The 25087-nt window shown below is 37.1% G+C and overlaps 1 protein-coding gene across 1 annotated transcript; it reads right to left on the bottom strand.

Annotated features, from left to right (window-relative positions):
* Window positions 1–1891: 1891 nt before the first annotated feature.
* ttk (ttk protein kinase) lies at window positions 1892–24760 on the bottom strand. The gene is made up of 23 exons (XM_057834477.1): window positions 24649–24760; window positions 24057–24144; window positions 23755–23977; window positions 23526–23632; window positions 23301–23441; window positions 22723–22837; window positions 19699–19783; window positions 19475–19583; window positions 19136–19358; window positions 18890–18996; window positions 18640–18783; window positions 11154–11275; window positions 10202–10332; window positions 9943–10072; window positions 9569–9661; window positions 9290–9447; window positions 6668–6819; window positions 6449–6573; window positions 5144–5218; window positions 4883–5059; window positions 3014–3110; window positions 2187–2272; window positions 1892–2106 (listed from the first exon to the last, which is right to left on the bottom strand). Exons 2-23 carry the CDS (start codon window positions 24142–24144, stop codon window positions 2041–2043), a joined length of 2754 nt encoding a protein of 917 aa, XP_057690460.1. The 5' UTR covers window positions 24649–24760; the 3' UTR covers window positions 1892–2040.
* Window positions 24761–25087: the final 327 nt, after the last annotated feature.

Below are 25087 nucleotides of genomic sequence, written 5' to 3'. Positions count from 1 at the left end.
CGCATCAGACATCAAGCCTTGAAGATTCAAAAGAATATTTGTAACATTTTTTTTGTCTCTATTAGTTAGATTCACCAAGGACCCATTAACCCTCTTCCGCTGCCAGAGTAGAAGAAAATATTTTTTAGGGGTCAGCAATACCCAAAGTTTAGTAATCACTCCCCTGTGGAAGGCCGAGTTCAGGCATGTTAAAGAGTGAACCCTCTTTCAACAAGATCAGGAGTAAGGAGCGGCTCAATTTACATAAAATGGTATGATTGGTTAAGAGAGGGGGCGTGTAAGTGAGGTTTTTAGGTGCGAAAAATGCATCATTCGTTGTTATTGTTTTTTTTTTTCTTGATTGTTCATTTCGGTTAATTAAAAAAATCGTATGCATTCCTTAGTCAAAGGGTTAATAGCAGGTGATCGTTCTCAGAGCTGTCATTATGAGCAGACTACAATAATGTACACAAAATCATGTATTTTGTCTCACTCTTAGAGTCCGTGTACCTATCGGCCATTTGATTCTTCTTCTAATTTTGGTAAATAAAAAATAAAGAAAACAAGCCTAATTCTTTCTTTTCTTTTTTTTTAAAAATGTGAATATTAAAAAAAACACAATGTTTCCTTATTAAAAGTTGGTAATTCTATAACAGAAAACAATTAAACCGTAACGATACCAGTCTCGAATAGGAAATCGTGGTACTCAGAATCATGATCCTGTCACGTAGCATGACATCAAATCGTCAAAAATGATCTGAGATTGCAAAAACGTTTCAAGTGTGATACGGTTTGTTATACATTTTTTTTTTATTTTGTTAGTGCTTTGACTCAAAGCTTTACTGATCTGAACAGAAATATATATATATACAATTTAGAAATGTGGGTAAATTGGGGGGGTCTCAGAGCGGAACTTCAAGTGGCCTGAGTGTTTTCCGCCATATATATAAGGCAGAAAACACAGACAAGGCTGGAAAAGCAGTTTCTGCTCTTGCACCCCTTTAAAATAAACTGCTGTATTTTAAGCCAAAAGAACTGTTGTGTTTGATAGAACAATATGTCTATATGCTGCCAAATGTCGGTCATTTTTAGCTTAGAATCATTAATTGATGTCTAGTATTTCATTAAAAAAAAAAAAAAAACTTAAAAAAATTATTCACTCTAATATTTTAAACAAATTAAGTCACAATGATAAAAATGGTGTCTGTGAATTAGTCACAGATATCACCTCACAACTATCGCTTAATAGTTTTTTTTTTTTTTTTGTTACCGTCACATTTTCCCCGATATGTTAGGTGATAAATAATCGATCAAAACAAAGAAATATTGAAAAAAAAAAAAAAAGAGGTTTAAAAGGGTAAGTATATGAAAAAGAACATCTTGAACACTCCTTGATGTCTGCGATTTCTGCATCATGACCTTTGTTATGTTACCATGTTTCACCCATAAAATCCGCAAAAAATCCGGCTGTTGCCATTCACATCTGTGTTTTGACACTCAGTGATACATGCTATATGGAGTTTTTGGATCAAAACAAGGTAAGTGCGCGATAACTCATTAAAATCATGGCGTCTTTAATTGTGCTCACTCATGCTCTCACCTCCAGTTAGGGTTTTGGTGTTTAAATTTTTAAAATGCCCTCCTGTTCAAATTTTTCTTCCCCAAGAAAATTGAGATTTTAAGTTTTCCAATGATGTATCACACGTGCATATTGGACAATTTTGAAATTTGCCCAAATTGGGGGTCTCAGAGCAGAACTTCAAGTCACCTGAGTGTTTTCCAACATATATATTGTTTTCTTCCTGAAATGGTCTTCATTCATACGGTGCCATAGCTGTTGATGAATAGCCTTTTTGTGATTTGGCACAGCAATAAAATAAATTACAGGGACACATTCACAATTGTGAGGATACAGTGCCTTTATTTTTGTATACAAAGATAAGATTGCAGAGAACCATTTTACTTTAAGAAAAAAGTAAACTGCAGTTAATATTTTTATTCTATTCTAAAGTGTGTGGATAAGTATATAAAACAATATATTTACATTTCTTTCCTGCATTTTTAAATTGGCTTAGCACACTCTGCCACATCCAGCTTCCTGCCACTGCTGCACATTTTGGCCAGATTCTGTTAAGAAAAAAAAAACACCAAATAACATGAAGCAAATTGGCTGGAGAAAATTTTTCAATTTTTCTACAAAATCTCACATTCGCAGCTCTGACAATGGTGTTGGGAGATTGAAGCGCTGCAAGATCCATAAGGATTTTCTGCAGATCACCGTTGCATCGACGTTCTGAAAAAATTGGCAAAATTGGCCTGTAATTTTCATTTTTAAAATCACAATCTTTATTAAAAAAAAATAATAATAATAAATAAATAAATTAAAAAGCTATTTCAGTAACATAATTTTTGCTCTATTGTAGGTACAGTAGGGGAAATACGTACAATAATTTTCAGACATGAAGGCTTGTACATCTTGTGGGTGCATTTTCGAGTCAGTTGTACCTTATGTCCAATTGTTATGGAAGTTTGCAATTTAATGACATAACGTAATTAACTATCGGACACCCTAGTAAAACATGATTTAATGCTTGCCAAAGCCCTTGTTGGAAAGCAGAGCAGTCAGACATTTTTTATAGTTTTTTACTAAATTGGCACACATGTCAGGAGTAATTTTAATCCACTCATCTCAGCAGATTAGCTCAAAATCCTGGAGGTTTGAGGCTGGTGGTTGGAAACGCCAAGCTTCAACTCTCTCCAAAGATAATCTTTTGTTTTACTTTATTTTTTACAATATGGTGATGTCAGTTTAGTTTTTTTGAAATGTTGCATTTGTCTGTCATCATTCATTAACAGAAATATTCTCTTTTGTCATACTACATGAAAACCACTTTGATTAGTTTGGATCAACCATTTCAAAAATATTCCTTTTAATTCCGCCAAGGTTGGCAACTCGTGATAAAATCCGTTTTAAGATTGTAAGGGATCTAAACAGACATGAAAAAACATGTGTGAGTGAATGTGAGAAGGCTACCTGGTTCTTGCGACTCCTGTGGATTCAGTTGTAGGTATGGATGCTCTAGCAGTTCTGCAATAGATATGCGGTCTCTGGGATTTCGAACCAAGCACCTCTGTTCAGTTCAACGAGATAGTATGTTAGATTTTACCAACTGATTAACTGTACCATTATGACACAAAAAAAGTATAACTGAAGTATGCATCTCTACAAGTACTTCTTTGTCAGTGTGTTCTGTGAAGACACCCATTTTATTTTGTTTGGAATAATTCATGACCCAAATGATTCTAAAAGTGTCAAAAACAAAACAAAACAAAAAAAATCATAACTTCTTTAGATAAATCATTTCAGTATATGAGCATTACAGCCATAAATTCCACTGTTAAATGAAGTACCGTATTTTTTGGACTGTAATTCGCGTTTTTTTTTTTTTTTCTCCCCATAGATTGGCCAGGGGTGCGATTTATACTCCAGAGCAGAGGCGGGTAGTAATGCGTTACATGTACTCAGTTACATTTAGTTGAGTAACCTTTTGAGAAAAATGTACTTCTAATAGTAGTTTTACTAAGACACACTTTTTACTTTTACTTGAGTAGATTTGTGGAGAAAAACCGGTACTCTTACTCTGCTACTTTGGGCTCCACAAGAGTCGTTACATTTTTCCTCTTTATTCCACATATTAGATTTATTATTTGTTTTAGCCAGCGTTGCTAAGAGCAGCTCTACCGATTTCACCAATGAGACATCGCAACAATAATCACATTACTCCATGATACCAATCTAACCCAAGCTTGCTGTTCTATGATCACGCCAGCCTGTTCAATCATGTGGTGTCTTTAAAGCACCATAAAAAATGAAGTATTTGACATTGAGCGCTGCCCTCAACATGAATCGAAAGCATGGATTTAAACCTCTCTCCCAGTTTTTATTTGGCACCGATTGACCACGGAAAACCTGAGCTATGATCCTTTTAATATCACAATAGTAACTATGATGGAACTATTCACTATTCAAATTAAACTATTTTCTCCACTAGAAGGCACTCATGCTCTTGGATGAATAATACTTCATTTCTGTCTTTTTTCCCCCTCTCGCCGGAATTCAATGATTTCTTTTTTTTGTGTGTGTATTTCTATAATGGGTTGTTGTACAGTATCATTATAACAACAGTTCATATAGATAAGTTTCTGCTGATAGAAAAAAAAACTAACATGCTTTAAAAAATAATAATACAAAAATAAGCAGTTACTCACAATGTTACTCATTACTTGAGTATTCTATTCACTGGACACTTTTTTTTTACTTGTACTTGAGTACATTTTTGGATGACAACTTTTGCTTGAGTAATATTATTTTGAAGTAACGCTACTCTTACTTCAGTAAAATTTTTGGCTATTCTATCCACCTCTGCTCCAGAGCAACTTATGTGTGAAATTATTAACATATTATTATATCATTTCATTGTTATTTTCACACTAAACCGCAACATTAGCATACTGTACACATATTCAACCTGTTGTTATGTGTTCTATTTTTATTTTAAATTGTCTTTCAAGAGGACATGTCTGTTTTTGGTGTTGAATTTTCTCATACAAATTTCCCCCAAAAATTCGACCTATAGTCCGGAGCGACTTATATATGTTTTTTCGATCTTAATTGCGCATTTTTTGTCTGATGTGACTTATACTCAGGTGCAACCTATAGTCCGAAAAATACGGTACACCTAACATTCTATTGTGAATATTTGGGCTAAAAATTCAACATTCAATTTTGGCAAGCTTATTACTTAGTTTCATTTGACATTATCCAGAAAACTATAACAACTCATAACTGTTGTATAAATAAACTGATTAAAAATACAAGTATTGGCATTTTTGGGTCTCTTACCTTCAACACATCCAGCAACTCCTTCTCTGAGATGTCAGGAAATTCGATCTGATGGCTGGGATCGATGATGGCGTGTAGCTTGGTGATTTGATTGGTAATGCTTTGGAATGGGGTCTTTTTGTACGTCATACAGTAGAGTATACACCCAAGAGACCACACATCACCTTTTGGACTAATCTTGGAAGCAAAACAAACAAAAGTTATGACACACTTCTATTAATCAGAAAATAGTTATTGTTGAATAAACAAAGGGAAGAGTACTTTTGAACATGCTTTCCCATGCTGGGATGAAGTGTATTTAATTGCCTCAGGTGGCATATAGTTCAAGGTTCCAACCTGTGATCAAGAAAGAAAGAAATATTACATAGTAAAATGAATCATTACTACAAACTACACTTCACCATAGACTTCACTATCAGTTGACGGGAAACGGGGCGTGGGTCCTCTTCCTAGGGGGCCCATTTTCAAAAACTTAAAATACAAATATTTTCAAAACCAAAGCCGCTAGCGATCTAAAACCAAAACAGGCACCTCCCTTAGGCATACAGTATATGAGTCTCGATGAGCAGCAGTATCAAAATATTCAGTCGTTCCCAATAAAATCCCGATTTAATATTTCTTATTTAAGTATTAAAAAACTTAAAATGGCTATAATGTTCTCAGATTTTACGCTAGATGCACAAAAATCACCAAATGCAGTGATAATCACTTATTTTAAGGATCAATAGCAATATTTAACATACCATATAAGTTTTTGCCCGAAATATTTTTTTTTTCCAGTTCAGTGCAATTTTGCAATTTTGTTTTTAACAGCTAATAAATCACTCAATTTTCACATTATAATCGTAATACTTGAGGAAAGCATGCAGAATCATCTTGATTTTACTCAACAAAAGCAAATTTAGCATTTTTCTATATACAATCACAAACTTATTTAGGTTGAATTGCGATGTCACCATTGCCTCTGCACGTCTTGCCGGCTATCTGGCCTTTGTTGTTTTTTGCATAGACACAGAAATGTTTAAGTTACTAGTTTTTTGCCAAAAGAAGACAGTTTGGCCGAAAATTACCTGATTATATTTTAATGCAAAGTTACGCTATTGTGTATGGATACAAAATCAATGGCGTCCATCACAAAACAAAGAGCTCTTTAAGTTGAAAATTCTTGTAAACATGCGTAAGTCCCGGAATTTCGATGGATAAAACAGTCTAGATTGTTTGTTTAAAAGCAAAAAAAAACTTGGCAGTTATCATTCATTTTAAGTTAATATTTCAAGCTAAGTTACGCTAATTTTCTCCATTTTATTTTTCCACAATGTTTCAAAGTGCATGCATGCATGCTATTTTATATATTACCTTGAATCCTCCTGCCTGTTTGTATATACTAAAACTATCATCCTGTTTCCATCTAAATCCGGCATTAGAACGCAACGTGTGTTGGAGTTTATCGCAGTGAAAGCTTTCACGACGCTTTGCCTGGCCCAGTCCCCTACGGGAAGCCGTGGCGCAACGTCTGTAGGAGCTGTTGCGTCAACTGATAGCATGCCAAACATTCACAGCTCTTACTTGGGAATCCTTCATGATGCTCGTCACGTCTGGTTGAATACGGTTCGCAATGCCAAAGTCAATTAGCTTCAGTGATGCATTGACAATGACAAAATTAGCTGGCTTCAAGTCACTGTGGACAATACCTGCATCAAAAAGACAAAGAAACCATAAGTTTGGTTATAAATATCAGTAACTCTTTTTTGGGGGCATTGAAAGAAAATATACCATTCTATGTACCATGTTTGTGGATAGTTTGGACAGCCTCAAGCATGTTCTTCCAGTAGAACTTCCTCTCAAGTGGGTTGACAGTGGTTCGTTTCCGCAACCAAGTGTTAAGATCCAAATTACCACACTCCATCAGCATATAAATATAGCTGTTTGTTATTTCACTGCAAAAACATGAACAGAGAGACATTAAAAGAAGCACACATTTATATATCATAAATGTCCACGTATTTGCCCTTAATGGTGTTAGAAACTCGTTTTCATTTCTTTCTACATTAATTTAATATGTTTGTTGAAATGTGTGAAGACAAAACAAGTGAGTGTTGAATTGCTGAGTTATAGCAAACTTTTTCTCCTCCTTAGCCGGCAGGATTATTTTTTAGGCAGGTCTAAATGACGTCGGCAAATCCCCAAGTTTTCCCCTGTCCGTCCCAGTATACAAGGCCCAAGTGCAACTTCCTCATTCATAACTTGGTCATCATGCTATGCCTACACATTTGGTTTGTGCATTTGCAAAACCTTGCCAAGATGGAGGTGGGAGTAATGTGCAGCAAAAAAAAAAAAAAAAAAAAAAATGGCAAAGAGAGAGACGCCCCCCACGTATTCTGTTGTAAGCTTTGTTGGCATGGAAGATGAGTTTCACAGGCAACAAGCTGCACAAAGCAGCATCCAGTTTCAACGTCATAACAAGTAGAGGTAGTTGATTGACATTAAATCTTGGGGGAGGGGGGGGCATGGCTTGAGCACTGTTAGCAGACACATCTACAGCTTCTCAGGCCGACAGACCAGCCTTATTTTCCCAATACTCAAGCCACATGACATATACTTAGCAATTTGGGGTAAATGTGTGGTTTTGTTATGTACAGTATGTTTATATTGACTTCCATTTTACAGGACCTTGAAACATGAACTACAGTGTGATATTAAAACCACCCCTCAACTAAACATAATTTGATGAACAGAATTAAATGGTACACATTGATTTGTATAGGATGGAATATACAGTGAAGGAAATAAGTATTTGAACACACTGTTATTTTGCAAGTTCTCCCACTTAGAAATCATGGAGGGGTCTGAAATGTTCATCATAAGTGCATGTCCACTGTAAAAGAGAATCTAAAAAAAATATCCAGAAATCCCAATGTATGATTTTTAAAAATGTTTTTGAGTGATGTAGCTGCAAAAAATTATTTGAACACCTCAGAAAATAAATGGTAATATTTGGTACAGCAGCCATTGTAATTACAGAGGTCAAAAGTTTCCTGTAGTTTTTCACCAGGTTTGCACACACTGCAGGAGGGATCTTACACCACCCATTAGTGAGGTTTCTGGGCTGTCGCTGAGAAACACGTAGTTTGAGCTCCCTCCATAGGTTTTCTATTGGGTTTAGGTATGGAGACAGGCAAGGCCATGCTAGAACCTTGTTATGCGTATTACAGAGCCACTCCTTGGTTTTCCTGGCTGTGTGCTTCGGTTTATTGTCATGTTGAAAGACCCAGGCACAACCCATCTTCAATGCTCTGACTGAAGCAAGAAGGTTGTTCCCCAAAATCTCACAATGCAGGGCCCTAGTCATTCTCTCTTTAATACAGTGCACTCGTCCTGTCCAATGCACAGAAAAACACCCCCAAAACATGATGCTTGCACCCCTATGCTTCACAGTAGGGATGATGTTCTTGAGATAGTACTCATTATTCTTTTTCCTCCAAACGCGGGTAGTGGAATTGTGACAAAAAAGTTCTATTTTACCCTCATCTGACCACAAAACTTGCTCCCATGACTCCTCTGCATCATCCAAATGGTCATAGGCAAACTTAAGACGGCCTTTTGGCATGTGCTGGTTTAAGCAGGAGAACCTTCCATCCATGCATGATTTCAAACCATGACACCTTAGTGATTTACTTACAGTAACCTTGAAAACGGTAGTCCCAGCTCTTTTCAGGTTATTGACTAACTCCTGTCGTGTAGTTCTGGGCGGGATCCTCACCTTTCTTAGGATCGAGACCCCACGAGGTGATATCTTAAATGGGGCTCCACTCCAATTGCGATGGCAGTCATGTTTAGCTTTTTCCATTTTCCAATGATTGCCCCAACAGCTGCTAGGTAATTGCTCCATAGCCCTTTCCAGCCTTGTGAAGGTGTACAATTTTGTCTGTGGTGTCTTTGAACAGCTCTTGGTCTTGACCATGTTACAAGATTTTTACCGATTGTATGAGTTGGACAGGTGTCTGTATGCTGCTATCAACCTCAAACAAGTTCATCTGATTCAGGAAAATACATGGAGTGGAGGTGGACTAACAGGTCTTGCAGGGTCAGAATTCTAGCTGATAGACAGGTGGTCAAATACTTATTTGCAGCTGTATCACACAAATAAATTGTTTAAAAAATCATGCATTGTGATTTATGAATTTTTCTTTTTGGATGAGCTCTCTCACAGTGGACATGCACCTACGATAAAAATTTCAGACTCCTCGATGATTTCTAAGTGGGAGAACATGCAAAATAGCTTGGTTTTCAAATACTTATTTTCTTCACTGTATATAAACACACACATACATATATACACACAAATACAGTATATACACATTATATTTAGATTTTTTTTTAACCAGACATGTACAGTGCAGTACTTACAAGTCATAGAGCTTTATGATCTGATCACTGTATTGCTGCAAGTGGTTCAGATGTTCTATCTCATTTTTATAACTTTCCACTGTCTGAGCATCTGCGTCCTCAAGATTTACATATTTCACAGCAAACAACTGTTTTTTATGATCCAAGACCTGGTACACCTTGAGAAAAAATAATAATAAATCAAGTAAAGCAGACAATGATTACCAATACCAACTACTACTTGTGTATTAGGTAGACAAAATATTTTGCATCTTATATTTCCTTTCAGTCATTGTTTACCTTGCTGGATCCACCTTGTCCAATCATTTTAAGAATGAAGAACTGCTTGCCTTTAATGGTAATGGATTCATTTGACAGTGAATTGATGGGAGCCTGCCGGTATTATAAAATATATTTTAATACAGTTTAAAATAGTTGGAAAATAAGAGTTTAACACCGATTTGTGCCTCTGGCTATTGAAAATAACCATATGGCATATTATTATTGAATAGAAAAACCAAATTTGATTGCCATTTTCTCAACTGGCAAGCTCAGAGTTTTGTTATTTTACTTTTAAATACTGGTAATACTTATCCAAAGTAAGATGAATGTAAAGACACATCTTATGTAATGTAACTAACTATTATACAATATATGCGGGATACTGTATGTACCTGTAATGCGTGAGAGCCAGCTAATTGGTTCAGAGGTGTGTGTGGCTTCTGAACAGGTCCTCGTCTATGTGCTGATATTGTGGATGAATACAATACTGCAGGGTCTCTCTTGACGATAGGAGTAATAAAGCTGAAGAGATTAGTAGAAAGACAGTTTGGAGATTAATTTACACAGTGCCTCTCATTAAAGCTTCCTTAGCATTTAAAGCCAGTACACAAAATCGATGTATTCTAGCCAAATGCCCTTCATAGGTATTACCTATTGGCATATGGTTTTCTGTAGTTATCTGGTGTCTGTGGATCTAATTTTGATTGAAGCAGAGACGGAGTCGGGACGGATTTTAACACAGAAGGAGCTGGTTCGGAATAAGGTGGTGTGTCACGTTTCATCTGAAACCAAAATAAGTGCAAGCAAAAAGGAAGCCGTCATAATACATTGTGTGTATAAGGGTTTTTTCATCGATGTAAAATTGGGAGATGACGGCCTCTGGTTCTAAAATATCTGACACCATGAAGCAGTTTCTGAACTGTGCAGCATTGCACTCGTTGATTGAAATTTTATGTGTCAGACGATTTCATGAATTTTCAAATATATCATCTCTCTTTTATAATCATACATGTTTAACTTAGGAAAATTTGTTTTTAGGAGCATTATACCATATACTGTATCTATTACGTTTCATACATGTCTCGTAAAATAAGTGAGAAGTTTTTTAATTGAAGGCAGGGGTTCAGAAAAAAATGGACATCACAGGGATTCTTTCTAAAAAAGAATGTACAGTATATGCCAGATGTCACTAGCCACTGCTCAAGTTAGACAGCCGCCTGCATATACAGCCTTGATATCAGTAAGAAGCAGCTGAAATAAGTGACTGCTTTGAAAAAACTATATGGACAACCTAATAGGAATTGGCAATGAGCTGAAATTATGTCCAAATTTGTTCTTTATCATATTTTGTCATAAATCAATTGATAATACAATTGTAAAATACCCGTGTGGACAATTTTCAATTGACAAAAAAAGGCTCGTCAATGTCTTGCAAAAATTGCCAAAGAAATGTTTTTGGTTCAAACAAACATTTTTTTCCCTAAAAGTGATGATTTTGGAGAAGTTTCTGCCTGATGCCAGTAGCGCTGCCATGCTACAGCTTCAAAATTAGTAAATTACAAAAGGGTTTTGCGGAAAGTGTATTTTTAAAAAAATGACAGACCTCTGGAGAAATATCCTTCATTGTCGGCATCTTCCACTCTCCAGTTGATACACTCTCCTTGCTGGCAGGTTTGGGGTATTCCACTGTTTCGTTCACTGCAACCCTAGCAGCGAGCTGGGGTTCTAGAGTTTACCCCAAATGAAGATATCAATTTAAAAATAGATGTATAGTATATGAAGTTTATTATAGTGGATGTGATATAATATGCTACATTCCGTATTCATTTTTAAAATGCAACAATATCCAAAGCCAGGATTCAATTTTTTTTTTTTTTTTTTTTTTTTTTTTTTTTTTAAGGAAAATAACGAAGTGTGAGGAAAAAAATTAAATAAAGGAAGGGGGGGGGGGTCGTTGATAACCATATGCTTTAGCCAAGTGTCCTTCAGACATGAACTGTACATTAGCGCTACAGAGGTGGTATTGGTGATTTGCTTGAAGTATGGTGAAATAGGCCTGCACAATATCAGGTTTGAATATCGCCATCGCGAAACGCGCATACGCAATACTCCTATCGTGATCTTTTTTTTTTTTTTTTACCCCCACTCCAAACGGAAACTTTTGGTTTGCTTCATTAAAACCAGCAAGTGTGCAACGACATGGCTTCCTGTATCCCTTGAGCATTCACAAACCCCCTAAACCTTGATTAGACGGTATTATATGAATACAATCATATATCGCGGTTTTGCCATTTTTTGTACTTTCAGTTCTTAAATAAATACAATTAAAGTATATTGAAGCACCTTAAATATATAATGCTACAATAAAAAATACAAAAACTAAGATAACATGTATAATGAAGAATATGATAAATTGTTTAAAGAATATAAAATAAAGGGGGAAAAAAATGAAGAATACAAAGATAAATGTGGAAAAAAAAGGGGGAAACAATCTAATGAAATACTAAATGCAATACACTAATACAAAAACATGGTGAGTCTTCCCAAACAGAGCTATTTAAGTCATCTGGTGAAAATTCTAGTTTAAATATTGCAATATATCGCCAGAAAGTTGCAATTTAAGTTTTTTTTCCCAATACCGTTCAACCCTAGCGTGAAATGTCTAAATGAACTTAAATACAGTTGATAATTTGTTATTTTTTTAATATAAATCATCAATTGAAACGACAGAGCCAATTAGGACGAGGGTTAACCAATTAAGAAAAAATATTGTAATGTTTTCTCCCAAAAATGTTGTGATTTAGCTCTAGCCTATACTTTAGAAATGCTGGCTTTTATTTACCCTTTTCGTCACTATTACACATCAGAAAAAAATTGGAAGTCTGTGTTTTTTTCTATTTATGTAAAAAGATTCTTTACAATGGATGCACATGATGAAGGTGTTGTGTTTAGCGAGCAGTTTACATTTACAAACACACTTTCAGTCACAATTAGGCCAAAAACTATCAAAAATATCCCTTAGCGATGGTGCTAATCTTTTGTGTTGCAACATTAAGTCAAAATAGATCATCTGGTGCCTACGTATGTTGCTGTGCAGACTTTTTATATACTTTATATTAGAGCTGTCCTGACTAGTCGACGTCATCGATGACGTAAATCCGTCGACAAGCACAACATTCCGTCGACTGTTAACGAAGGGTTAAAAAAAATATATGCGTGGAAAGTTCAGAATGTCGGACGCTCGGTATGCAAGCGGGGAAAGCGGCACAAAGCCAAAAAAGCGCACCACTGTCCAAAACATTGACTTATTTCAAAGTAACAAAGGAGGGTACACTGCTGTGTCCTGTCTCTTCAATGCCAAGCTTGGCTGCACGTCGGCCGTGAATAAACACCTACGCTGTCACCCAGTTTTAGGGGCAGTTTACATGGCGACTCTGCGACACGAAGGCGCAATGACTGTGCGTGCATATGGTGTCGGCGAAGGCGGAAGGGGAAGACGAAAAATTCTGAATCCTGCCTCCCAAAAGGAAGAATTCGATTGCGGGGCATTGTTAGGGGCTATCTCCGCATGCAAATCAAAGGCTCCCGCGGCGCAACACAGCGCCGATAACGTCAGCACTCGTGCACGTCACATTGGGCGTTTAGTAGCAGTGCTACTAAACATTAAAAACAGCAAATATGGCGGAATGTTGGCTTTAATTTACTGTTTTAATAATATTCTTAAATTAAATATGTTGAATGTTTTCATTTTTGTGCCTTTTTGAACAAAAGAAAAATGCCATCGCTTCGAGTTGGCGGGTATATTTTTTTCGGAGCTGAGGAATTTTGGTGGGGTCAAAGTGCATCATTTGCTGTCACCTTGTAAATCTGCACTGCCCCCTAGGGCCTGGCATGAATACTACATCGTTTTCATGCGGAATTGCAACATTGTTCGAATGGAGACGGGCCCATACAAATGCAAACATGTCACAGTGTTTCCCATAGGATTTTTTGAAACTGTGGTGGTGGGCTGCATCGGAGTCGGACCGCCTCACCATGTCGTGCCACGGCGATTTTTTTTTTTCTTCATTATTTTTTCCCCCCAAGAAGAACCATAACAAAAATATATTTGAAATATTTCATTAGCTAGGCTAATGTTATAGCTCTCAGCTACGGTACATGTATGTAAAATGCGTAGCTGATTACAGCTACGTTACCCTATGTAATAATGCGACTTTTTTTCTCGTAGCAATAGTACGACTTACATCTCGTAGTGACTCAGGGTTGGCAACCCAAACTGTTGAAAGAGCCATATTTGACCCCCCCCCCCCCCCCCCCCCCCCCAAAAAAAAAAAAAAAACTGATACAGTATGTCTGGAGCAGCAAAAAATTCAAAGCCTTGTACAAGCCTTATAATTATCAATACTAGCTATATTAGCCTACTATAAAAATGACTAAGTTGGCTAGAAATACATCATTAGCCTTCATGATTAAATGTTTATTTTCCCTGCAGTGGATCCTATAGCGCACCACGTGACTACTCTGTTGAACGATGCCACCACAAGTTTAACTTCATTACAATATTAATGAATTGAAAGAATGCTTGTGTCATGTTTGTCCTCCTAGAAATCCTATTAAAACAAAAAATATATTTCCCTCCCCCATCTTTTTCCATTAAAAAAAAAAAAAAAAGCAGCGCTAAAGAGCCGCATGCGGCCCGAGAGCCGCGGGTTTCAGACCGCCGTCGTAGTCCTCCTTTTTCCTTTTTATTTGACCCTCGTAAGTACTACATTACCACAACAATAACAGTCCTTCTGTCAACTGACCCATTTACAGGACTGGGGGAATTCTAATAGCCGTGTAAAGACTTTTACTTGATTCGGTGAGAAGGTGAATAGTTTTTCCCCCGTTGTTCGTGAACTAAATTTCCACACAAACGCACATCGAGGTACCATTAACTTAGCAAGGAGAGGTATGAGAGTCATTTTTCGAGTGTCCCAGAGCTCGCGAAATTGGGGGGTGGGGGGGTTGCATTTATCAAAGTTTCGTCAGCCGTAATTGTCTGAAGTTGGCGCGCCGGTGTTGTGCCGAAAAATAGCCACTCCACGCGAAATGTCCCCCCTGACGGGAGCGCCCACACGTCACTCGTACAAACAGCCTTTTCTTACCAATCGATGGACACGGAAACGACGTTCTTGTACCGTGAATATGTATCGTTTTACTCTGCTTGAACTAATAAATATTTTACTGTGACCAACGCTCTGAAAATAGAGCAAGGCTTTATAATGGGCCCCGCCTCTCCGCGCAAGTTCAATCAAAGTTTGCTTTCCGTCCAAGACGGCCGTCCACCGCTCACTTTCGCCGAAAAGTCCGATCCAAACTATTGTAATGCCCCGGATATGGGGAAGAAGGAGAGAAGTCTGTAATTGCTTACTCACTTGATTGTGGTAACAATAATACAGAAAAACAATAACAAAATAACAGCGTGCTGCTAAGACATGCGACCGCTATCTCTCGCTATCTCGCTCGTTCTCCTATTCTTCCTACTCGTTCCCCTTGCGTCTCGTAACTAAATAAAATACTACTCTAAAACTACTCTACTACCCGCGCGCGCTCTCGCGGGTAGTAGAGTGTAGTGGGCTACAGCTGTGTAATCGGCTGACTGACGCATCTGATTATCTTTTTTTTTTTTCCGGCGGGGGTGGGGGGGCAAACGAGACTGTGGCGGGCCCAAACGAGACTGTGGCGGGCCGCCACAGTCTCGTTCATTTGTGGGAAACACTGCGAAATCGGAGATTCACCATGTAAACGGCCCCTGCATTTTCGAAGACGACAAGAGTAAGTCCATCTAACTAACTCACGACAAGTTTTATTGAATTTTGCTAAGCCTGTTGCGATTTGCAATGAGTCCATTTGTCGCAAGGTAAATAAAAATGAGGGCGATAATTTTCACAGCTGTGTTTTATCACCGCGTGCGTGCATGCATGCATACATTTGTGCGTGCGTGTAGGTGACATATGAGACTCTAGTTCATTTCACAGATGTTTATCGGTAATCAACACGCCGTAGAATTACAGTTCAGACATACAAAATAAGGAAACACAATAACACATCTATATTAAACACTGTACATTAGCATTGCTACATTGAGACTAATAGGAAACAAAGAACCTACTTTAGACTGCTATAAAACATTAGCAGTCTTGTCCAAAGCGCAAACTTGCAGTTAAAAGGTGACACTTCAAACATGAAAAATTGCTGGTTGACAGCATTTGCAAACGAAAGAAATGAAAACAATTTTATTACTGACACCAAATGACAAGAAGTGCTTTTTTTGCGGAGTGTAAAGCTTAAGTTAGCCGTTTAGCGAACATTTAAAAATAAAAGCATGCCATGTTCGTTATATAAATAACGATTTCTGGAGTTAATCCCACATACTTCAGAATTCGGATTCTATACTGAGAATACCTTTAAAATGACACCCTTTATGAAAAATCTGATTGGCAATGAATAGTTATTATAATTATCATACTTCTATTATGTATTGTACTATACTATAATATTAATGCTAGGCATTTTTTTTTTAATTGTTTGGAATCATGTTGGAAATGCGAAGTCAGTGTTCTGAATCTGTTTACATTCCATTCTTTTGCACTAGTTGATGCTATCAGCATTTTAACTCATTTTTTATTAGTGAGTTATTATTGTTATTTACGTGTTTATTTGTACTTTTATAAAGAATTAAAGTGTTCCAAAATGTCTTTGTGAATTGATAAGCGCCAACAAAAAATTCATTGCCAAATTAGATTAAATATATATATATATATATATATATATATATATATATATATATATATATATATATATATATATATATATATATTAGATTAGTCGACTAATTGTAAAAATAGTCTGCTGACTAATCGGGAGAATATTATTCGTTTGGGACAGGCCTACAATATATAATATTCATTCATTCATTTTCCATGCCGCTTATCCTCACGAGGGTCGCAGAGGTGCTGGAGCCTATCCCAGCTACCCCAGTTAACTACAGGCAGTAGACACGGTACATCCTGATTGGTCACGCACACACTCATACCTATGGACAATTTAGAGTGTTCAATCAGCCTACCACGCATGTTTTTGGGATGTAGGAGGAAACCGGAGTCCCCGGAGAACACCCAAGCAGGCACGGGAAGAACGCGCAAACTCCACCCAGGAAGGCTGGAGCCCTGGATTGAACCCCTTGATCTCAGAACTGTGAGGCAGATGTTTATATATTATGTATATATGTATATTAGGGCTGAACGATATTGGGGAAAAAAACTAATGCTGCGAGTAGACCTGTCGCGATAACAAATTTTAGTGTGCGATAATTATTCTCATAAATTATTGCGATATGCGATATTATTGCGCCCCCCCAATTTATTTAAAACTAATTTACAATAACACAGTGAGAATACACTATATATTAATAGATCAAGTACACCCATTTAAACGCGATTAAATATTGACTAAATTCAAAAATACTTTTTAAGAAATCACTAAAAACAATAGACCATGCCTCTTAAGTAAAAAAACAACATTATTGATACCGCACAAAAACACAGAATAAATAAAATGTGTTAAAAAAAAAAAAAAAAAAATGCACTTAATAACTTAAGCATTTAGGCAAATGAAAACTTTTCCCGTCATAGCCTCTGCAGCGGTGTTCCATAGGGATGCAACGATACAGTTAAGTCACAGATCGGTACGATTTTTGATACGAGGGACACGATTTTCGATCCGATTCAATACATTTAATGCTCTGTTAAAAAAAAAAAAAAAAAATTGTTTCGGGTTTTTTTTTTTTTTTTGCTAACGAGCAAAAATTAAATTGGCATCATATAAACATGCATTTTAGTGCATAATATTTATGTGCTTACTTCTTACTGATCTGAAAAAAGTTTGTATAAAAGTGCTAAGAACAATCTTTACTGTTTGTAAAGTGAGGCAGGGCACACCGTTGACTGCTACAGCTCTCTTAGCAGATAGGATGTCTTGCTCATATTTGTGGTCCGAATCCATCTGTGTCACCTACTGAATTAAAAATATTTGCAACATTATCTATAGTCACTGGTATGGATTGATTTGGCCTTCTTAACTTCCATTCAGTCATGACAGTTTAGAATTCATCTATGTAGTATATGGACTACGTGTCCCATAATCACTCTGGGCTCACGTAGCCAATGGCATGGGAAGTAGCACATCTAGTTTGCCATTTCATGATATCTAGTGTGTGGGCGCATTAAAAAAGTTAGCAAGCACCGCTGAAGTCACGTCTGCTCATTACCACACAACACCAGACTTTTATAAACAGGACGAGTTTGAATCACAGCGCTCTTAATTTCATTCAGCTGTTCGGTGTCGAGGTTGTTCGTAGCAGCCAAGTCGGTAACAATGTTTTGGCGGACTTCGTTGTAAATATCCGGCGTTGTGCCGAAAAATAGCCGGCCCGCGTGAAATGTCACTCCTGACGGGAGCGCCCACACGTCAACAACACCGGCGCGCTGTAGATGGTCCACAGTCACTCCGGAGCACTGACGCAGCCGGCATACGTTGAACAATAGGATATAATGGGAACGATTGGCTCCGGCGCTAGTTTTTGCCAGGCGTGGAAGGAAGATGCATTTTGCGCAGTTGGTAACGAACTTTTAACAGCACGTCAGCCGCACGTGCACGCGAGGCGATAAATCGCAGCGGAAAAATTACCGCCTTCATTTTAATTTATCGCGCGATAAATGGAATTACTGCATATTGCGACAGGCTTAGTTGCGAGTTTTGGGGGGTTTGCGATATACAGTATATTGCAATATTAAACCGGAAGAATTTTCACCAGATGACTTCAATAGCTTTGTTTGGGAAGAGTTTGGTTGACTGACCATGATGATGATTTTATGTTGCAAAACAGAAGTTTAAGTATTTAAAAAAAACAAAAAACACAATTGCACATCCTGCGACAGGACTATTGCGCATGCATGCACATATTGCGATGGCAATGTTCAAACGATATATTGTGCAGGCCTAATATATGTATGTATATAAATACGTATATTTAGCTTCAAGAATACCTGTGGCGAAGTGTTCCTTCTTGGTGAAAACAAGTTGCTTCTCTCCAGCTTTAAGGTTCTGCAGGGCCTCTTCAAGCAGCTCAGCTGGCTGAGCATTTAATGACTGGGCTTTAAGCAGTACAGAAGTTGCCTTCATCACATTTCCTTCAAGAGTACAAAAAGCATCCTAAATTAAATTTCGACTAAAAAAATAATCAGTACCCTAATTGAAATGAGCTCTCCCCTCCAATATCTGATTGAGCTACTATACCTTGAGAAGCCAAAAACTGAGCATGTGCTATATGAACAAATGCAAAGGATTTGCAGTTGGCTCTCGCAACTATGAAATGGTCTTCAGCTTCATCAGGGTCATCAATGCTTTTAAGAAAAGAAAAAAACGGAAAGTACTTTATACAGTATTATCATTTTGGACTTGATAGGTTACAAGTCATAAACTGTACAGTAAGTTAAAAAGACAATAGTAAAAGGCACTAGTCTGTAGTGTGCTTATACTTACCCCTTGAGTTCTGCATATCTTATCATTATTTTTGCATAGGTCTCGTTCTTGCTGAAATTTCTTATGGGCAGGCGTGAAAAGACTTTAAAATAACAGTCCTTGAGTTTATTATGAAGTGTGATGTCTGTATGAGGGTTGCCTCTTTTTTCAAGGTTAATCAGGTAAGCCCAACATGTCTCAGGGGAATTTGAAAGGATGAGTTGTTCAAAACTGGAAGTTACATCTGCAAAGGAAAAAAATAAAATCAGCAAATCAAGCATAACAAAATACATCTGAATTTGTTTACATTTTGATCAACAAATTAGTATGATGACAAATATTATTTTAAAGATATTATACCGTCTAATTTCAGGGTGTTCTTTGTTTCAAGTGTATGAAGAGAAGTGGTCGTGGACTCCACAGAGCCCTGATTCCCCCAGGGGTCACTTTCTGGACTGACAGATGGTGTCTACAGCAAATAGACAATGCATTCATTCTTCTTAAGCCCCCGGAACATTTCTACTCAACTAAACACACAAAAAATGCCTCTGTGAATAGTAAAACATGGAAAATAAAATGCTAACCGGAAAGTTGACAAAGTCATCAACAGTCGCTTTCTTTGACGAGGCTCGTCCAAGCATTGCGGTCGTGTTTGAACTGGATGTTTGCCTGGAGATGTAAAAAAAAAATAAAAATAATAATAATACACGATAAGCTTACATTTTTAAAATGACCATGGGAAAAGTAATAAAACATACAACATTTGCATTTAGGTACCTGTACCTTACCATGTTTTCTGTTTAGTGTTTTATTGATTTCAGCAAATTCCGTGCAGTTTCTTATTTATTAATTTCAGGGCTACAGAGTGGCTAAGCTAGTGCGAGTCAATGGTGCCAACCTAGCATGCCATTAAAAAACATAATAACATATCTAACATAGTCAAAAAAAAAAACAAAACAAAAAAAAAAAAAAAAAAAAAAAAAAAAAAAAAAAAAAAAACAGAAATTCATGTCAAAATTCAGATCATTGTTCAAAATACCCTTGCGGCCAAAACAATCTCACACCAAACTGCCCTAATTCATATTTTTCTGCGAGACTATTTTTTTTGTTGCGTAATGCGACCACAATAGAGAGGAGTGCTTCGGCCACTCGTGCTCATGCTGCATTCGAGGAAAGTGGGAAGTCGGACTTATTCCACTTGGATGGTACCAGCTGTGACCTCAATGGGTTCCAAGCGTTTTATTTTGAGCATCAAAAGACATGTTGACCTTCAGCAAACCTGCCTTCTCATAAGTGATCAAATAGTGGAGGAAAAGCTATGGCTAAGGTAAATAGACCACACTGTAAACTGCCTTCCTAAGTTTTCCTAACGACGGTCTATTTAGTTTAGTTTAGTTTATTCACACATCGTATCATGGTACACACATGAACATGGTCATATATACAAGCAATTCATCTGACAAGATGTATGAAAGGGACACTCCGAATAAGCTATTTAAAGCTTTTAGTAGGGGCCCAGTCAAGCAACACACACATACACTCATTCATACACATACATGCAATTAACTATGGGAAATTTCAAAATTCTGATTACATCGGATTTGACATGTGATACCTTAGGAATGTTATTCAAAGACAGCATATTAAACATACATAGCAAGGAGATGAGTTTTCAGTTTTCTCTTAAAAATAGAGATGGAGTGTGACATTTTAAGTGTTTCGTCCAGTTCATTCCAGATCTGTGGTCCTCTGCATACAATCCCAAAGCTTGTAGACTTTAGACTTCTGGTTTTTCCTGTGATGTGATGTTTTCTTCTAGTAGTATATGTGTGCTGAGGAGTACTGATTGGGATGAGATCACTTAATTTACGGTTTAGTTTATGGATGACCTGATACATTATGCAAGCATTTTGAAAGTAGTTGTGTTCTTTTAGCCTCAGAAGGTGGTGGTGGTGGTGAAATATTAATTTAGTAGGAGCATTGAACCCAGACCATGTTATGGCACGTATGACTTTTTTCTGTAGGATTTCAAGCTTTTTTAGATAGGTTGGAAATGTGTTGCACCATATGATATTACAATATTGTAAATGTGGCTCAAATAAAGATTTATACAGGGTGAGAAGTGCAGATAGTGGGATATAATGTCGCAGTTTAAAAAACAGCGCAGAATATTTCGACAGTTTATTTGTGAGCTCATCAATATGTTTTTTTAAAATTAAGGTACTCATCAATATGGACTCCCAGGAATTTTGTAGAGCAGACTCTTTCAATGGTTTCTCCATTTATGTTTAAGCAGATTTGTGTGATGGGCTGTTTTTTATTAGAGCGAATTATTTTTCGATGGGCAGCGCATTTTGTCGAGTGATTGAAGCAACTCGTGGTAGGGGTACGTTTTTTTCTGGCTTTATGACTAGGGCCTCCCAGTTCGAGTGGCGTTCCAATATTTCCTGGTCGACGCTTGGAAAACTCAGACTTCCCACCATCCTCGAATACAGCATCAGTCTACGGAGTCTAAAGAACGGCAACATAGTGAAACGTGCATTTAGAGGCTGTGGAAACAGACAGACTAAATGGGTAAATGAGAGTTTCCACAAATTCCCCATGAAGAACGAGGAACAATACAAACTGTGGATACTTGCTGTTGGCTATGGCATTAACACATCGGTGGAAAAAATATCACTCTGCTCTGCAGCCAGTTACCTCCAGAGCTGCTGGATTACAAATGTTGCTGTTCATCATACAGTTATTGAAATGCAATCGTAAGTTTTAATAACTTGATCCTGAAAACATAGCCATTAATATTGATTGCATGGGTCATCGGTGATTTTCATGCGTGCATGTTATTTTTTATTGGCATTCTGGGATGGGCCCATTGACTCGTGCTAGCTGCACCACTCCGGAGCCCTGAAACCAACTCCACCAACTAATTAAACCCCCGCAAACTCGAAGATTATGCTTCATGATATATTAAGCCTAATGTCAAAAATTCTGAACTTCCCCTTTAAAAGTGTTGATCAAGTAACGTGTAGTCTGTCTGCCATGAGAGGAATGTTCATACACTGAACTTTAAAGGTGATTTTCCTTTTTTTACTCCTCCAATTCATTTTTATTATGTTTGCTAGACAAGTTACATTGAAAATGCCCAGATTGTGCTTTTTTTTTTGTTTTTTTTTTTTAATTGCTTTGTTTGATCCTTTCTGCTTGTCACTGCAAATGTCCGGATTATAGTTGACTGGATCAAATTTAAACGTTAAAATTTAAACTCTTGGCTCTTTTAACGCTTGGCTGTAATTTAGTAGGTGTCTCAGCAGGCAAGTCTCTATAAAAAACCTTGCGATGCATTGGCTATTGAATGTGTATTTAGTACAAAGTGGGGATATATTTTCTTCATGACATCGTACCGTCACTTATCTAAACTATGCTCATCTGCAGAATAGCTTGACTTACAAAAGAGATTACAAAATCAGCAACTACACCAGTGACAAACTTCAAACAGGTCACACACTATTTTTTACCTATTTCACGCATAAACTTTGGGGGGGAAAATCCATGGAAGATCACCTTTAATAAAATGGAGAAGCTGGAAAGTTTGAGGTTGGTTTCCTTACCGTGAACTGAAAATGCTTGACAGATGCAATTCACCCATTCCATCTGATATTCTGCTTGATTTTTGGATGTCAGAGTCTTTTTTGACAACATTATGTGCAGTGGAGTTTGAATATGCTGTCAAACACAACAACAATACAAAAAAAAAAAAACATTAGTATAAAATGAAATAAAAACTTAAAATGATTAATACATAAAATAAGACAGTTGTGTGGGATTAACAAGATATCAAAAGCACATTTGAAATCGAAGCAGCAGCAGCTAGGATGGATGACACATACGGTAATAATTTAGCCAATACCCCATTTAAAATACAGTGTATTGTGCTTAGCGAATGAACCCTTGACACAAACTACTCAGAATGATGAAGCTAAGCAAAATAATGCCAAACTGAACCTTATAAAAGTGAAATGTGACATGGCTAACGTCATCTTTAAATAATGATGATTATACACAAAATGTATGCACTACCATTACTACCATTGATCAGTGTCAACCAAATAACAAATGCCATGCAAAAATTATTTGAATGTGTGGCACAGTAATTCATTACTTTTGACATGAAAGAAATGATTCTTACATGGGTCGTTTTCCTTGTCAACAGGAAAAATGTGTTTTTTTCCTGCCTCCAATCTTTGCAAGGCCGCCTGAAGTAGTGCTTTTGGTTTGGCACCCAGTTCAATGGCATTGTGCAGTATTTCAGCACTTCGCTTGGCGTTGCCTGATCATTATGATTAAAAAGGGAAAGATACATGTCAGTAAACATATACTGTACTTATTTATTATAACATGAACATTTTAGCACCTTGAGAATGTGCAAACTCTGCATGAGCAATGTGGACAAATGCAAAGTTCTGGCTGTGAGATCTTGCCACGTTGAAGTTGGCCTCAGCCTCATTTACATCTTGAATTCTATGAAACAAAGAACAAACTACAGTCAAATAAAAAGCGCACTGAATTTTTTAAATAGCAATGAGGTAAATACACCCCAGAGGCAAGCACTTGCACATGACTTATAGCATAGAGTCACTCACGCTTTCAATTCTGCAAATCTGATCAACATCCTGGCATAGCTTTCATTTTGACAGTGTAATCCAAGAGGCATGTTTGAAAACACTCTGGTATAAAAACTAATGAGTCGAGCAAAATGGTTAGGATCTAAGTGAGGGTCCCCTTTCTTCTCGAAGTCCATCATATATGAAAGACAAGCTTCAGACGACTTTGAGCTGATGATCTGGTTAATATTGTCAGTGTCATCTGAAACAAAAATCAACAGAGCTGGTTAAATGTATGCCTTTTTCCTGTACCCGATATGGCAACAAGTCATCAAAAGTACCTTCATTGAGATGTTTTCTAATCTTGCTGAGCCTTTGACAAACCCTGGCAAGGGTCTGCATTGTGTCCGTATGCTCTTTTTCACCCATCTGAAAGTAAAGATGGGTGAGATTATGTACAACACTTTGTCATACACGATATCACATAGTGCATTTTATTTGTTGTTAAATATGTACTTGCTTATATTTTGCTTTGTTTATGTCTGCAGCCTGATCGGGATCGCTAACGAGAATCTGTTCTTAGTGACCTTACCGTTGCAATTTTTGGCTTGTAAATAAACTCATTTTCGCACGGTTTACATTGAATCTGATGGTACTTTCCAAAAAGAATATTACTAGCATATCGTACTTCGCTTTTCCTTTGGAAGGGGAAATTGTACAGTAGAGAGGCAACTTTAACGGCAATCACAAAAGGTGATAAGCAAATGCAGTTATCTCGCAAACGTTTTCTGAGAGACGCTAATGTAACGTGGGTTAGCATTTCGTGCCGCCATATAACTTGGGGTTTATTCCACAATTTATCACGCTGTTTTGTTTATATCGCTGCATCGTTCAAGTACGTTTAGCCAAAATATATATTCGATTATATCTCACCTTGTTTCTAACCCGTTTTCATTGAAATCCAACTCCTCCTATTTGGGGCGCCTTCAATTGAGTTTTCAAATATACCACTTCCGTCTGAGTTGCGTGTTGATTGGCCGATTTCACAAAATGGCGGAAATGACGTCACAACTGTCAAACTGTCTTCCGTATTTTTTATTTTATTTTTATTTTTTTATTTAGAAGGAATTATATATGCAAACAAACACCGGTTTTAATTTTTTTTTTTTTTTTTTTTTTTTTTTTTACAAACATTCACAAAATATATAACTCTTGCTGCCCCACCTCCCCCCACACCCACAAACACACACTGACAGGGCTTCACAAGGTAATTTTTTTTCAAATACTGTACTGAGATTAAATTGAGGGCTGTTTATTATTATTATTGACCAATTTAAAGGTCTATTCGACAGAAGAAACTCATTCAGTTTAA

The sequence above is a fragment of the Corythoichthys intestinalis genome, chromosome 4, assembly GCF_030265065.1.
Source record: "Corythoichthys intestinalis isolate RoL2023-P3 chromosome 4, ASM3026506v1, whole genome shotgun sequence".
Classification (NCBI taxonomy): domain Eukaryota; kingdom Metazoa; phylum Chordata; class Actinopteri; order Syngnathiformes; family Syngnathidae; genus Corythoichthys; species Corythoichthys intestinalis.
Note: the sequence above shows the minus strand (reverse complement) of the source record. Positions and strands in the feature narration are given on the sequence as shown.